The following is a 16,616-nucleotide window of genomic DNA, read 5'->3' on the forward strand; positions in this document are numbered from 1 at the left end:
TTATACCTTGCCTGATTTTATTTTCCGTAGCAAAGATAATTGGCATCCGCTTTTAGGATTCTGCTGCCCCTCTGCAGTGAGTTTTTTTCTACAGTTGAGGCAGCATGTCATCAATTACCGGTAGGATCTTCTGGTCCAACCAAAATCAATAATGATTTACATTGTTGGCCTGCCAGCAGGGGTTGATTTCAGCTGGACCAGAAGATCCTGCCAGTGGGAAGGGCTAGAGAATTCCACCCTTAGCTTTATAGAAGCAAAATGAGCTGTGGCCATGACTTCTGCTAGCCAATAAATGGTTGGATTTATACCCAACAAAGTTCAAAGTTCCACCAATGGGGGGGACTATGCCATGGAGGATATGGAGACAATAGTAAAAATATTTAGGACAAAAGTAGGCCAGGCTGTCTCGGTGATGGGTGAATGGGGCTTGGTTTAGGATGAGGTACAAGTAGTGTCATTTTGGCTGTCTTGGGCTTTTTGGGCAAGTGGCAAAAGGTGAGTGGTTGGAAGGGATAGAAGGGTAAAAGGCCACTCAGTAGACTCAGTGGCACTAATACAAATCAGTGAATGACAGAATCAATTTAAACTCAATTGCCACTGTCCTGCGGAACTATACATGTCATTGTAATAATGTCTAATAAAATTCATGTTCTGAACAATGCAGGGTCCTGGGTACAATGGATGGGCCAGCGGACGGTCAAATAGTCAAAGTATTGATTTGAACAGGAATTTTCCAGACCTAACAACAGTATTTTATCAAGAAAGAAGAAAAAGAGGAGGCCAAATTGATCACATCCCAATCCCAAGGTCATACTGGAATGGTAAGGTATGAACTGTTAACATATTGCCTTGTATTTGACACTTTTTCAATATTCCTTTCTGTTGACAACAATGTTGAATTTTGTTTTACATTCAAAGGCTACTGCTCGTTGTTCTTGTTGTTCTGGTTCCCAAATGTTGGTAATAATCACACTTTTAAGTTTGGAAAGATGAGATCTCTTTACCTTTAACTACTCCCACTGCCTTGTACTGTTTTGAACCCGTTCTGTTCCACATTACATCAGTCTCAAGTCTGGCTGTGAAATGTGGCCCCTGGAACACTTACACTTAACAATTAGCTCCTACCTAATTACTTCTTAGCTTTACAGATATTTACAGATAATACAACAGTAGATAACATACAGTTGTTGAATTTCACCTCAAATTCCACTGATTGTGGGTTATTTTCATTTCTTTTACATACAGCTAAATGGACACAAAGCTGGCTTGATGACAGAAGCCAGAAGGTGGTTGTAGGGTGTTGTTTTTCAAACTGGAGACCTGTGATCAGCGGTGTACCTCAAGGATCAGTGCTGGGTCCACTGTTATTTGTCATTTGTATCATGATTTGGATGAGAATACAGGAGGCATGGTTATTAACTTTACAGATGACACCAAGATTAGTGGCATAGTGGACAGTGAAGAAGGTTATCTCCAATTACAACGGGATCTTGATCAATTGGGCCAGTGGGCTGACAAATGGCAGATGGAGTTTAATTTAGATAAATGCGAGGTGATGCATTTTTGTAGATTGAACCAGGGCAGGACTTACTCAGTTAATGATAAGGTGTTGGGGAGATTTACAGAACAAAGAGATCTAGAGGTACATGTTCATAGCTCCTTGAAAGTGGAGTCACAGGTGGACAGAGTGGTGAAAAAGGCATTCAGCATGCTTGGTTTCATTGGTCAGAACATTGAACACAGGAGTTGGGACGTCTTGTTGAAGTTGTGTAAGACATTGGTAAAGCCACACTTGGAATACTGTGTACAATTCTGGTCACCCTATTATAGAAAGGATATTATTAAACTAGAAAGAGTACAGAAGAGATTTACTAAGATGCTACTGGGACTTGATGGATTGAGTTATAAGAAGAGGCTTGATAGACTGGGACTTTTTTCTCTGGAGCATAGAAGGCTGAGAGGTGATCTTATAGAGGTCTATAAAATAATAAGGGACATAGATCAGTTAGAAAGTCAATATCTTTTCCCAAAGTTGGAGGAGTCTAAAGCTAGAGGGCATAGGTTTAAGGTGAGGGGGAAGAGATATAAAAGTGTCCAGAGGGGCAATATTTTCACAGAAAAGGTGGTGAGTGTCTGGAACAAGCTGCCAGAGGTAATGGTAGAGGCGGGTACAACTTTATTTTTTAAAAAGCGTTTAGACAGTTACATGGGTAAGTGGGATATAGAGGGAAATGGGCCAAATGCGGGCAATTGGTTCTAGCTTACGGGTTTAAAAAAAAGGGCAGCATGAAAAGTTGGACCAAAGGGCCTGTTTCCCTGCTGTAAGCCTCTATGACTCAATGACTCTATGAGTCACAGTTCAGTTGCTTGTAGAGAATTCGGAGATTTTTACTAACTTGGCACTTCTGGTCGGGAAGCTTTGCACATCAGAAGCAAATGTGAAATTATAGTTTTCTTTCTCAGGTCCTCTATAATGAGTGAATTAGAAGTTGTCATTTGGTAATACAAAACCTGAGTATTGCTGAGAAAAGAGACATACTATCAAAACCTTTCATCTCACATTCATCAGGACTTGTCAACTAATTGACACCTTCTTTTCATGCACTATGGATTATTGTGCCTTTTATTGTTGGTTTATCTTGCTGACCTGATGAATGCAAGATGAAAAGTTTCAATGGCATGTCTCTTTTTCAGCTGTATTATTAATCATTAGGAACAAATGAAAGAAAGAGAATGGAATTGTGTAATATACTTACAGTGAGCTTTAGTGTATCTCATTTAGATGGAATGTGCTCGCCCTGAAGAGTAACTCTTGCGTAGGATTAATGTGTATAGTTTTGATCTAATTCCTAGTGAACATGATTCCAATGAATAAGGCTGCTTTGAAATTGGCCCAATTGAAATGCCAATTTTGACTTGAGCAGCAGTACAGATGAGGTGAAGTGAGGTGAGTGCCAAATCCTAATCTGACTTCAGGAGAGTGAAGCCTTATCTTGGTGTCCTTAATCATAAATGACAGAGATTAGCAGGAAATGACTCCACTGAAGAGTTCACACTCCTGGCTAAAATCGGATTTGGGAGTGGAAAGCCTCCTTAATTGTAGTTATATGCAGGATATAAATCAAGAACTGATGGGGACTTGTAAGAAAGATATTGCAATAATCATGGCAATTTTAATCCTCATTTTACTCAGACATATACAATGCTTTGGTACAGACGAACACTAACACACAGAAGCACTGAAGATAAGCACTAAGGGGATGCCCAGGGTGATTAGTTGGCGTTTGAAGAGAATATGAGATGGTGTAATTTCATTTTTTTATTGAACAATAGATGGTTTGATTTAGTTCTTTGTGTGGAATTTTGTTCTGTGGTGGCTTTCGTTGCAGCATTTTGACCAAATGGAAGCTGTAATAGCCAACTACAGAGGGAAGCTATGAATATTGATGGAGAAGTAGGCTGGTGTTCTTTGGTGCTGCAGTCTGACGAGTTCATCATAGACAGTTAAGCCAGAAAGGGATGAGGATTGGTTGTCTCCTCCCTTCCTCTACCTTCTCCTCCTTAGCTAGTCGCTGTATAGCTGATGGTAAGGTTAGCATCTATGTGATGACAAAGTTATGCAGCATGCATCCAACAAACGTGAAGCGTGGCATGTGTTCTGTCAAGTAGTGTAGGGCTCCCCAGTCTGGTCCAGGTAATGGAAGTGTTGTATAAGTACCGCAATGGTTTGCTCCATCACAATTTGTGAGACAGCATGGGCTGCACACCGGAATGATGAGCTTGATGGTGAGCAGATTGCACTTGTTGTCCAAAAGTCACCATTTGGTTTCTTGTGATGATTGAAGTGCAGCATTTGCTATGGATTGAAGGTATTGCCAGGATACTAGGCATTAATCTGCATCATATATATACAGTCCATATGATCAGACACCAGCTAGACATTGAGAAAGTGGTGTCCCTTTTAGTTGTGGTGCATTTCAAAATTAACATGCACAACCCAAAAGTGATGCACATGCAGTAAGTAGCTCCTTGTGGAAATCTGTAATCTTGTTGAAGTGCATCTGAAAGTTGCTCATGATCCCTTCAAGTAACATAAGTGGTTGGGGGTGGTGTGGAGCTGAGTGGGAAGCCTCCCTACTGCTAAACAAATACTCAGCAATGTAATTTTAAGAGAGGACACTAGCTGGAAAGCTGAGGTCCAAATTGGAAACACCAACATCAAATAATTGTCACATATTGATTGGAATCACAATCTGCCTGCTTTAGTTCTGTCGAATGTTCCTTCTGCATTTGCTACCAACCTCACCACAATAGTGTCTGGCATAGCTAGCACCGAAAGGTGCACAAATAGCATCTAAAGTATTGAAAACCCGTGCATTGTGGAGTTGAATCTTCTGTACAAGAGGTTAAATAAAGTTTGAGGTAAGATAGATGTGATTAAGAAAGGAAGAGATGATGGAGCCAGGCAATTAAATTTCCAACACCAATTAACTTCTGAAGGAGCGAGACTCCACATTGGCAAAATTGTTTTTTTATGGCCAGTGAGGTCAGAAATTCACATTCTTTTGAATATGTCTAATTTGTTGACATTTTTACTGGAGACCAAATAGGAAAGCACTCCAACTTCAGAACATTACATTGAATTAATGCAATGGTGTCAGCAAATTGCAAAGATTCCTGACAGAAATTTCCAGATTTCTGTATACAATTATCCACGTACAAATGCTGGCAGCTTTTTAATTTTTACTCCATCTTTAAAGTTACAAAGCCAATACTCAGAATACAATGGGTGGACCCAAATACATTCCTTGCTTGTTCCAAAACCAAATTCAAATTCCAATTGAATCCAATTCAAGTTCTCCACAAGAGTGACATACAAGATCCAAGCTGACAATGTAAGGCATTGCACCTGATCTTGGGCTTGATCTGATGCTTGAGTTAATGTCTGATTTACTCCATAATAGTGAGCATTGATAGCCTCATTGTTATTAGCTATGCAAAATCCAGGCCTTGCCAATTATTCCTAGCTAATAAGAAGTTATTCCCAATAATGAAGAGTCGATAAGCGAAGATCATAGATATAAGGTAATTGGCATCATAAGAAAAATGATATATGCAATAGAGGGGTTAGGATTTGGAATGCACTACCTGATAAGTTGGTGGCTGTAAGTTCAATAGTAACCTTTAAGAGGGAATTGGATACTTGGACGGTAAAGAAAATAGCAGTGATATGGGGAAAGTGCAAGAGCGTGAAACAAGATAGAAAGATTTATGAAAGAGCTGCTATAGATTTGATGGGTTGATTGACCTTTTCTATACTGAAGTAGTCCATGAATCTATGATAATTAATATTTTTGACTTCTGGCAAAATATAACTTATGCAACACAATTTACAATAAATAAAGTCAAATGAAATGTTAATGAATTCCACACTGGATTAACTGTTATGTTTCAACATGTACTTCTTCCTTTCTAATATCTTTAGGTAGCACCTGAGACAAGGGCAGTGATAAAGTGGATGAAAAAAATACCTTTTGTTCTTTCTGCAAGTTTGCATGGTGGAGATTTAGTAGCGAGTTATCCTTTTGACTTATCGCGACTTCCAGAAGAAGACAAGTTTTATTCGCCCACTCCGGATGATCAGGTATATTTATGAATGACATTTGAAATGTTCCTTATCAAAAAGTAAATTAATTTTGAAACAGTTTCATTGTTGCATTTACGATTGCAGATGTTCAAGATGTTGGCTAAGACGTACGCTGATGCGCATCCTGTTATGTCAGACACAACAGATGAAAGATGTGGAGGGAACTTTGCTAATAAAGAAGGCATTATAAATGGAGCACAGTGGTACAGTTTTGCTGGAGGTAACTCAGTTCCGTGAGCTTATGTAAGATTTGGATGACTAGCATTTAAATGTATTTGCATATGAATTATTACGATTGTGCAGCAACCAATGTGGATACCCGATTACTGATATAGTCTTTGGACTAAAACTTTGCTCTGATTCCAATTTGACTTCCAATACTTACAACAAGCTTTCTCAGTTTTTAGTTCTGTTGGGTTCAATTTGAGCAGCCCATCCCTTTCTGAAGGAAATCCTTATCTGCATTCCTTAATTTTGGGTAAAACAACCTAAACCATGCTTGGAATGAGGTATCCATTGTGAGGTTGTGTCAGATATACTCTCCTATTTATTTCAGTGTTAAAACTGCCTCCAAAATGTTTGGTTTCCTCTTTCAAGCCAAATATTTCTTTAAGACCCATGGGGTAAAATTTCTGGTCCCTCTGCTCAGGAATTGTCATAAGTGGGACAGAATATTTGATGAACCATTTAAAGGTCCATTGACCCAAAGTGGGCACAATCAGAAAATTCAATCGAGACTTGAATACTTTTCTCATTTCTTGGGAATCTCTTCAAATAGCTCTTGTGTTCTTCTACAGAAGAGACAAGTACTTCTCAATTAAAACATGATTCCCACCCAGCATTTCCATAACAACCTTGTTCTCTCCCTCATTCTATTTTATTGGTATTACTAGATGAACATTCAGATGAACTTACTTATTCTCGACAAGCTGCACGTACACACTATTCTTTCTCCCTGCATCCTCATTGTGTTGATGGACCTGGATGGGATTTCCTCAATGTTTTGAGATGGGAAGGGTAGGAAAGCTGCCCCAAACACACTTCCCTCCTGCTGATGCCCCAACCACTCTCCTTCTCATCATACCGTTCAATTAGATCTCAACAGAAACACGTTCCATTGCTCCTCCTAATCTTTTGTGCTGGCTTACTGTGTAAATGTCATAAAGAGTCTCATGAAACAATTCAGCTTTTGCACATGTCAGCATTTATTTAAAGTACTGTATATTTTGTCATTCCAGGGATGCAAGATTTTAATTATCTGCACACAAACTGTTTTGAGACAACATTGGAACTTGGGTGTGACAAATTTCCTCCTGAAGATGAACTCCACAGAGAATGGCAAGAAAATAAAGAAGCCCTTTTGACATACATTGAAATGGTACGTTTTTTAAAATTTTATCACTGAATCAAGTATCGAATATGAATGCTGACTAAAATCGCATTTAAAAAAAATCAACATCACAACTAACTAAATTTCTTTTTAATTTGCTTTGTTTTCTTACCTGAAAATTCAGTATCTCAAATCTCATGCGTGTGCCAGTTCTTATTGATCTTATCACTTTTAGCCAGGCCAAAAATTTAAAACTGACTAATTTGCCTTTGCTTCACTTTCCCTCTAGCTTTGGTGAAGTGGCAGTCATGATGAGGAAACCTTGTTTTTTTGCCAAGTGTCTGCTGGGAAACTGAGAACAGGTTTCTGGAAAACAGCTCCCTGAGTTTACATGTTATTTAAAGTGGCTGACCTGCCAGCATGGCAAGAAAGATGCTCCACATTTTAATTTAAAACTAAAATAATTACACTCACTACATTAGTCTGGAAATCGCAAGATGGTTTTGCATTTATAAAATAGGAGAAATCAGACATGGGCATCGCTGGCTGGCCAGCATTTATTGCCCATTCCTAGCTGCCCTTGTTCAGAGGGCAGTTGAGAGTCAGCCACTTTGATGTGGCTCTGGACTCACATGTAGACCAGATCAGGTAAGGACAGCAGATTTCCTTCCCTAAAGGACATTAGTGAACCAGCAATCGATAATGGCTTTATGGTCATCAATAGATTCTTAATTCCAGATAATTTCATTCTATTCAAATTCCACCATCTGCCATTGCGGGGTTCAGCTTAAAATAGTTTGCAGTATAATAACTAAAAGGAAAATTTTAGAGAAGATAGTTAAGCGAGTGGAGGACTATTTGCCAGGGCCTTACAGATAGATCTAAAAATTCTGAGGAAATGGGGAAACAAATATACAAGGCCAATGAAATTGTGAGGTAGATTTTGATGTTTTTCTGCTTGATGGAAATAGAGCGGTGGTGCTGTCAAAGATCTTGGGTACCACCATGCATCCAATGCAAAGCCTTTAATTACTTGTGCACAAGGAGAACTCCCCTCCTTCATTGAAATGGCTGGAGTGGTTCTGACATTACAGAAAAGCAACTTGGCAGTTATAGTCAATTACAGCAAATCGAGAACAAGCATTTTGTTCACGTCCTTCATTGACATACATATTTGCCAATTAAATCCTGGCTTTTTGCCTTTCCTCATTCGATGAAAAATTGACTTCTGCTAATCCTTCATTTGCATAGCATATCACCATATCTTGCCTTTGGTATTTATTGTGGAAAAATCCAGTCTTGCTCACTCTCCAGTGAAGGTAAGAAAGCAGAATGTTATGAGGCCTATGCAAGTGAAGATTATCCTGAAAGCAGACAGACTCCCTTGAAGGTCTGCAACTGATAACATTCCCACAAGCTGTTACAGAGCTATTACAGGGAAGACATGATATTTTAATCTGAGCAGTTTAACTTCCACAATACGTCTAAGATGACAGTATTTCCCCCTGTCTCATTCCTGCCTGGCGCTACCTTCACATGGGACAACCATTGAACTGGTGGAGCATTCACCCAATTTAGACTGTAAAACTTTTAACATACAAATTGAGATTCAATGATATCAATAGGACCTCAATCATTATTTGGGTACTCATTTTTGAGTCCTTTCTCGATCTCTGCATTATGTGATCAAAATCAGTACTTTTTCCAGTCTTGGGACATTTTCCCAAAGTTCTTCTCCAAACCTTCCTGAAATGTGTATGATATATGCAGAGTTTAGAGTAATGGTTTGAAGCACTTGTGTGTATTCCTAGAACTAGAACACTTTAGTGTACACTGAAAGGCAATTAAGAGTGGCCCATAGTCATAAAATAAAATTATAATCCAGAAGCAGTCACATGAATGCATGCATGGAGGTTGCAGTCGTAAGCAAACTCATGAAGATAGGCCTACTGAAGATCTCTTGGCATCCAATAACATCCTACAAACAGCAAAAAAGTGAGTAAAATTTGATAAAGGTCAAATTTGATGAGAAGCTTAAGTTTTTTAAATTGTGTTTAAACGTAATATTCCAAAATAATTTTGTTTTGGTTTCATAAGTTAAATATTATTGGCCCGATATTCCTCTCAGTGAAGGTTTTGCCATTCACCTCGTGCACAGTTGCCCACAAATCTTTCAAGGGCTTGTCAGCAAAGACTTTCAGTTATTGGCCATGATTTTCAGTGTGGTGTCCTCCACAGGGGATCTGTGGAATAAGTGAACATAAGAAATGTCAGAAAACCCCGAACAGCAAATTCAACTACGGGGTGGGTGGGGATGGGGGGAATGGGAGGTGGGTGCAGAATTTGACCGAAGAGTTGGTTTAATGTCAAAATGAATTTCCCACCGGATCTTCAGTTGGTCAAATTGGAGAACCCACCAGTTGCTGGCGTGATGCTGATTTGCATCCGCTAATGGGGTGCAGACGAAGGCCTGACTGGAATCTTTATTCCCTCCCTGATACTCTGTGACACCAGCGGGAAAGCATGCTGGTCCAAAACACATCTGTGAAAATGTGCAGAAGTTGGAACTTACCTGGGACTGCCTCCAGAGTTCAGGATAGAAGCCGCCAGCAATTCTGGGCCCTGGTTTGGGAGAGTGTCTACAAATTGATATTCCAGCTTTAGTGCAATGGAGGCAAATCACCTTCCTGCCTCAGGTGTTCTTGGAGATCCATCTTCTTTCTTCCGAAGGTCCAATTCTTTTTTCAATTTTGGTCATGATGTTGGGTGCCTTTTCAATGCGGCACCCAGACGTGATGGTGGGACACATGGAATCCAATTGCCTCGCCACGGAATAAAGTGCCAAAACCCCGATGCATAATTAATGATATAGTGAGATTTCTCGTCAGTCTCCACAGTGGAAAACACTCCCCACCACCATCCCTGCCCCTGCCACAGAACTTTGTCCCAAATGGGAGAATTCTGCCCAGTAAACAACTCAAATTGAAGAATCCTCACTAAATCATGCAGAGACTAAACCAGGAAGTAAAAACAGATAATATAAATTGCTTTGAAATCATTTAGATAAATAACAATAAAGATTGAGAGATACAGATGCAATGAAGAGAGCTAAATACAATAGGCAGACTTTCAAAAGATTAATTTAATTATTTTTAAAATATCTCCAGCATTAATTTCTCCAGAAGCAATGAAACTTCATAAATTGCACGTTAGTTTTTCAGTGCTTAAGAGGTTTTTTTAGCACCAATAAACAGTGTTTCCACCATTAAAGACACTCACCGACACCTAAATGTACCAACTCAAACTTCCTCAGCTGTTTTTAGTGCAGACGCAAAGTGATTATCCCAAGTTCATACCCTTGAAATTATTGAGTGCCAAGTCTATCAGCGAGGGCCACATGAGGGGGATGTTTGACAGCTACTTCTGGATTTCCATGTTGAAGTGCCCATGCCCAAGTGCCAGCTGTTGAATTTTGTCAGATTTGCTGTGTAACAATGGCGAAACACTTGTAGCTTCATTGTTATCTTTACAGCCAAATACGAGCTATTGTGTTCCAAACTCTTCTCATGATAACATGAAATCAGTAACATAGAATGACTACACTGCAGAAGAGGCCATTCTGTCCATCAAGTCTGCACTGACTTTCTGACAGAGTAACTTACCTATACCTTTTCCTATGCCCTACCCTTGTAACCCTGCACACTTCCCATGGCTAATCATCTAACCTATACATCCTGGGACACTAAGACAAATTAGCATGGCCAATCTACCTAACCAGCATGTCTTTTGGACTGGTAGGAGGAAGCTAGAACACCCAGAGGCAACCCATATGCATACAAGAACACACAGACTCCACACACAGTGCCCCAAGGCTGAAATCGAACCTGGGTCCCTGGCGCTGTGAAGCAGCAGTGTGAACCACTGTGCCACAATGCCTTCGCAAAAAGCATTAAGAAATCTAACTTTCTTGGGGCCCTGTCCTAGATCCTCTCATGCTTTTAGGACTCAAGTCATCCTTCAGAAAAATTCTACATCCACCAGTGCATGAAATACATTTTAGTTGTCTCCTGCAATATAAATGATGTATATTTTGGATACACTTGCTGCTTAAATTACAAGTGCGTATCCCACATGCTCTCAGCATTTTTATTTCACATCTCAGACAAAGCTTTTACACTTCTGTTTTTGTGAAGAATTTCTCTGGATCCTACAATATGGTTTCCAAACAGATGAAAATCCAGGATTTTCACGTAATTCCATTCCATATTCAACCACCATCAATCAATAGCCGCAACTAGTTGCACAGTAGTTGGCTGTTCAGTGAGTGGGAAACATTTCTGTTGATACACACTCCAGTGTGCCATGCTGGAGCACACTGGACATGTACACACAGTTGATGATGCCCTGCACCTTCTCAACTTTTGCAAATCACAGTGTCAGGCTTTACTGCTTTGTGGCCACCGTAGGCGTAATAAGTCTACAGAGACTGAAGTCCCTTCACCAAAATCTCTTTATTTACTACTCTAACAGCAGTACACAGTATGCTATCAGTCAGCAGTCTACCTCTGGGGATGTCAGAGGAACTGACACTCCCGGTTTAATACAAGGCAAAGACTTCCCGATTGGCCCATCAATTGGATCCTTAATCAGGGAGTTCATACTCCAATAGGCCGACCAAAATGGCCTGGTTGAAGTCATTACAGCAGGGAAGAAGGTGAAGTTGTTGGTTACGACAATCCGATGAATTTTCCCATAATTCGTGTCAGACTAAAAATTGGCACATAACTCTCTCGATGCGCAGTCAAGTTGTCGGACCAGATCTCCAGCCACTCAGACATAAAGGTCCGGGGGTGGGGGGGGGGGGGGGGGGGGGGGCGGGGAGGCCGGGGGGGGGGGGGGGGAGGCCGGGGGGGGGGAGGTGGAGATGGGCAGAAGGCATAGCTTACACTGTCAGTCTGGTGGGGCAGGGCCTGCTAGATCAGGGCGCCCCAATCAGTACTGAAGTTGAACACTCCCCACCCGTATAGACATGGAGGTGCACCCCCACAAGGATCAGGGCAATGACCCCACTACCACTGTTATTGAGAGCTCTATACCCCCACCCCCTCCACCCACCCAATGACGTGGCAGTGTTGTGGATACCTTCCTCTTCACTAGCAACCCCCCACCACACATAATGAGAGCCCCCATCCAAGGGTGCTCCCTGGAGGGCCTGTCCGGCTTGTCTATGGGGTATAGGGCAGTTCTAGGGCATGTCCCTCTCCTCCCCAGGAGCTATCCTTATCTTGATGCCCCTGGCAGGATCCCCTCAACTGAATCCTATTCTTATAAAGCTGTTGTAAGCCACACCGACATGACGTCATATCAGCAAGGTTTGGATATTTAGTGAGGAAGGATCACGTGGTGGGAAGGCCCGTTAATAATATTAAAATGCATTCAAATTAATTACGTCACCGGCGAGCGGCAGGGAAAATTGGAAAACAAGATTTCACTGGCGAGAATCTAATTTCCAGATTCCTGTGTGATTTTGCACCCGTGTCATCATTTAAACTTACAGCAAACATAGGTGCACAATTGCCTTTCAGGTCTGCATCGACCACCTGTTTGATACAGGCTTGCACTAATAACTGACTAATGCTGTTCATGTCACCATTTCAGGATCTGAAATAACCCACGATGACTTTAAGCGATACGACAAGGATAAACAAGGCTTGGTGCAGGTCTGCACTTGATATCATGGCAAGTGACATAGCTGTGTGACATAGCTGTGTGATAACCTCCATGCCAAAGCTCTGTCTCCATTACTGCTCCTTGCTGAACTGCATAATGAAGTTCCTGACCTGTACCCTTGTGCAGTGTACCATCTTCTGCAAGGATTATCCCGCGGTGCCTTGTCTTTCTGAAGTTGCTGGCCTCCAAACTGTTGCCTCCTCCTCTTATTCCAATCAATGTTGTGCCAGTTACCAAACTCAGAATGCAAAGTTTTCCAAAAACTCCAAGTTAAAATTCTAATCAAGACTCAGCAGATAAACCTTTGGGAAGTTTAATGTCAACTGCAGCAGTCAACTGAATGAAGAAAAAAGCTGCACAATATTAATCAACGTGAACAAGCAGGTGATTTACCTGAGAGCACCCCTTTAAGTAGGAGCTGGAGCTGTTGAAATGGCATTGAGCTTCTTACACAAGTGCAGGAGCTTTATATGTGTGGATTAAATCGTTGTTCACCAATCCCAGGCTAACTAGTCTCGGTGGGGGGAAGAGAACCTAAAATGGCATCCGGTGCATCTTTGTGTGAAAATAAGCAGATTAGGTTCCCAGGTCTTTAACTCGTTTTCTTAAGGTAAAGTAAAACATAGAAACTAGAAATAGGAGTAGTCCATTCAGCCCTTAAAGTGTGCTCCCCCATTCATTAATATCATGGCTAATCATCAAATTCAATATCCAGTTCTCTCCTCCCTCCCCTATACTTCTTGATCCTTTTAGCCCCAGGAGCTGCATCTAATTTCTTCTTGAAATCAGACAACATTTTGGCCTCAATTACTTTGTGTAGTAGTAAATTCCACACATCACTACCCTCTGGATACAAGTGGGTGGGTACCCATTGAAATCCTCCCCATGAATCTCCATTACAATGGGAACACTGTTACTCAGCCACAAATGGAACTAAATCACAATGTTGTCTTGGTCTTGTAGGTGCATCGAGGAATAAAAGGAATTGTAAAGGATGACAGAGGAAGAGGAATTAGACGGGCACAGATCAAAGTTAGAGGGATCCGACATAATATCCATTCAGGTAAAAGTGACGAGTTGGAACACATTGCAAGGATAATAGTCTCTTTGGTTTTCATATGTAGCAACATTGTAAATGTTTCTTATTTCTGTCACAAAAAACGTGATACTCTTCGAACATGTTTGTGCTTTCAGATTTATTAATATCACATTGTTTTCCCTTTTTGTCTTTAGTTACTAATGGAGAGTATTGGAGACTCCTGCCTCCAGGTACACATTTCGTAAGTGCCTATGCTCGAGGTCACACACGCGTTCTGAAGAGAATATATCTACCAGCAAAGATGGAGGGAGCTGGTCGTGTGGACTTTGTTCTGCGTCGCCTGGAACCTGACATTGATTTTGAAGTGTTCGAAGATGGAATGGATGAATTGGATCTGATGGAACACCTGGAGAGGACTGGAGATGAAGATGAAGAATATTCATCTTCACGTCAAGAAAAGCCTTGGTGGTGGCCCTTCTTTAGCACTTTGGGGACAAATTCACCAGACTGGCTTCTAAGGGACAATTAATTGCCATTGTAAGTATTATACTAAATGGAGGATACATCAGCGAGTTGGCATTGATGCATTGTGCTCTCTGTGATTCTTACTTTAGTTAATTACATTAACCATAACCATATCATCTTATGATAGGAGGGAACAATATATTTTGAAAACATGTTTTTGTTATTCTTTTAGCCCTGAAGGAGCCAAGTATAATTCCAGGCCCTCAACACAAGAGGGCCTCACAGTATGATAAAGTGAACATTAAACCACGTGCATTTCTTTGTGAATCAATGTGTGCCTGCATTTTATGGCATGGATGACCTTTTCTGACGAGAAGGATTTAGAAGACATAATTCTGTATCTTTTTCCAATTAAAAGACACATTTTCTGTCTAACTATTTGATTTGCTTGAACCAGGTTGTTACTCTAACAAATGATCTGGATGGGATAAATCTATCATTTTGTAATTATTTTGGTCACTTTGTCCTTGTTATAGGCGATCGCTACATCAGTGGATTCTTTTCAACCTTTACCAAGAATAAATACAGATTCTAAACTAACAAATTACAATGGATAGAAAATTTAGTTTACTGTCTGCAAATAAATATTTTCACAGCTAAATATATGCAATACTTTTATTTCCAAGTGTTTTTTTTAAAGACTAAGTAGACATTTATGTAACATGTTAGCACATTGAGTGACTCAAGCTGGCTGTATGACTAGTAATGACAGAGTAATGCTAGAAATGGGAGTTACTTTGTGTTTGGCAATACTCTACATAACGTCCTCTCTCTTTATCCAAAAAAGTTTAGTCACAACTCGATTGCTACTGATGCTCAGTTACCAAACTTTTATTAAAATTGAATATTTAATACACATGAACAATGGAGCTATTTCTGTGCAATCTTTTATCAACTGTGTTATTTGAATGATCAAAAGTGACATGAAAGCATATCCAGAAGCACGTGATTGTGGCATGCATCAATGTTTTAAGCTTATTTATTAGTGTGAGAATAGGCTTACATTTGGAGGGCTGAAGGGCCTGTTTCCTGTGCTGTATTGTCCCCTTCAACTGCAATTAAGTTACTGAGAGAATCCCCTAGTCGTCAAACTCATGCTGGTCAGTGGGAATGGGAGGAATCCCAGGCACAGTCCTTCTGCATGGCTGGCAAGGTCGGTGTTAGGGTGTTGAGGATGACTTTGTCTCAGTGCTACAGAGGCTCAATGTTTCATAGAATCCCTACAGTGCAGAAGGAGGCTATTCGGTCAATCGAGTCTGCACCAACCACAATCCCACCCAGGCCCTATTACCATAACCCCACATATTTATCCCGCTAATCCCCCTCACACTCGGGTCAATTTAGCGTAGCCAGTCAACCTAACCCTGCACATTTTTGGACTGTGGGAGGAATCTGAAACATCCGGAGGAAACCCATGCAGACACGGGAAGAGTGTGCAAGCTCCACACAGACAGTGACCCAAGGCCAGAATTGAACCCAGGTCCTTGTAATTATGGGGCAGTAGTGCTAATCACTGTGCCACAGTGCCATCCTTTCAGGTAGCTAAATCTGTATGTCCTCAGGCAGCATAGGTCTCTCTGTATCTCTGCTGAAAGTTTCTGGGCTCCTCTTGACTGCTGGGTCAGTTGTTACTCTGTCTCCTTCCTGAAAAACCATAACATCCTGAGCCTCCCTGTATTCCCTTCTCCCTCTCACCCTTCTTCTCCTCTTCCTAATCTTCCTGACTGGTGGTTGTACCTCCAACTGAGGCAACAATCCCCATTTGTGTCCGATACCTTTCACACATCAGCCCTCGGTGATGGACAAAGGAACCCTCTGAATCAGAAAATAGTCCTCATGAAAAAATATCTAGAAGGTTTCTCTGTCCACTCAAATCAGCCTCTCTACAAACTGCAAAGCTGAGGCTCTGGCTTCAGTTTCTAAACTCGTCCAGACAGGTTTGCCCATGATAAAAAGGGTTCTCATCCTATTGGGGTATCATTATCTTGTGGCTGGACTATTACAGTGAGATGTGTAGTTAATTAGCTGATTGTCTTTTAAATCAATACTCAAATAATGTGCTTTTGATCTGTCCACATACTGTATTATCCAAACCAGCATGATAAGGTCTTAAATAGTGCCAAATGTAGGGATATGGGGGTAGGACCTGGGTGGGATTGTATTCGGTGCAGACTCGATGGGCCGAAGGGCCTCTTTCTGGACTGTAGGGTTCTATGGTTATGTCATATCCCATAATACATTCCGCAAAGTGTGAAATACTCCTGATCTCAACGTCCATTATTCTATCCATCACCTAGTCAGAATTCCTGCCTTCATTTCCAGCCTGCCTGATACTCAAAAGAGTG

General features: G+C 40.9%; 1 protein-coding gene across 2 annotated transcripts in view; it reads left to right on the top strand.

Annotated features, from left to right (window-relative positions):
• The window catches only part of cpz (carboxypeptidase Z), a 57,004-nt gene extending 41,881 nt beyond the window's left edge, over window positions 1–15,123 (top strand). For both annotated transcript variants that reach the window (XM_080191926.1, XM_080191934.1), the window contains 6 exons: window positions 665–826; window positions 5,486–5,644; window positions 5,732–5,867; window positions 6,886–7,025; window positions 13,671–13,770; window positions 13,941–15,123. In XM_080191926.1, the coding sequence (XP_080048052.1) occupies window positions 665–826; window positions 5,486–5,644; window positions 5,732–5,867; window positions 6,886–7,025; window positions 13,671–13,770; window positions 13,941–14,275 (1,032 nt within the window). In that variant the 3' untranslated portion in view covers window positions 14,276–15,123. The remainder of the gene's footprint in view (window positions 1–664; window positions 827–5,485; window positions 5,645–5,731; window positions 5,868–6,885; window positions 7,026–13,670; window positions 13,771–13,940) is intronic.
• Window positions 15,124–16,616: the final 1,493 nt, after the last annotated feature.

The sequence above is a fragment of the Carcharhinus amblyrhynchos genome, chromosome 1, assembly GCF_965287045.1.
Source record: "Carcharhinus amblyrhynchos chromosome 1, sCarAmb.v2.hapA, whole genome shotgun sequence".
Classification (NCBI taxonomy): Eukaryota; Metazoa; Chordata; class Chondrichthyes; order Carcharhiniformes; family Carcharhinidae; genus Carcharhinus; species Carcharhinus amblyrhynchos.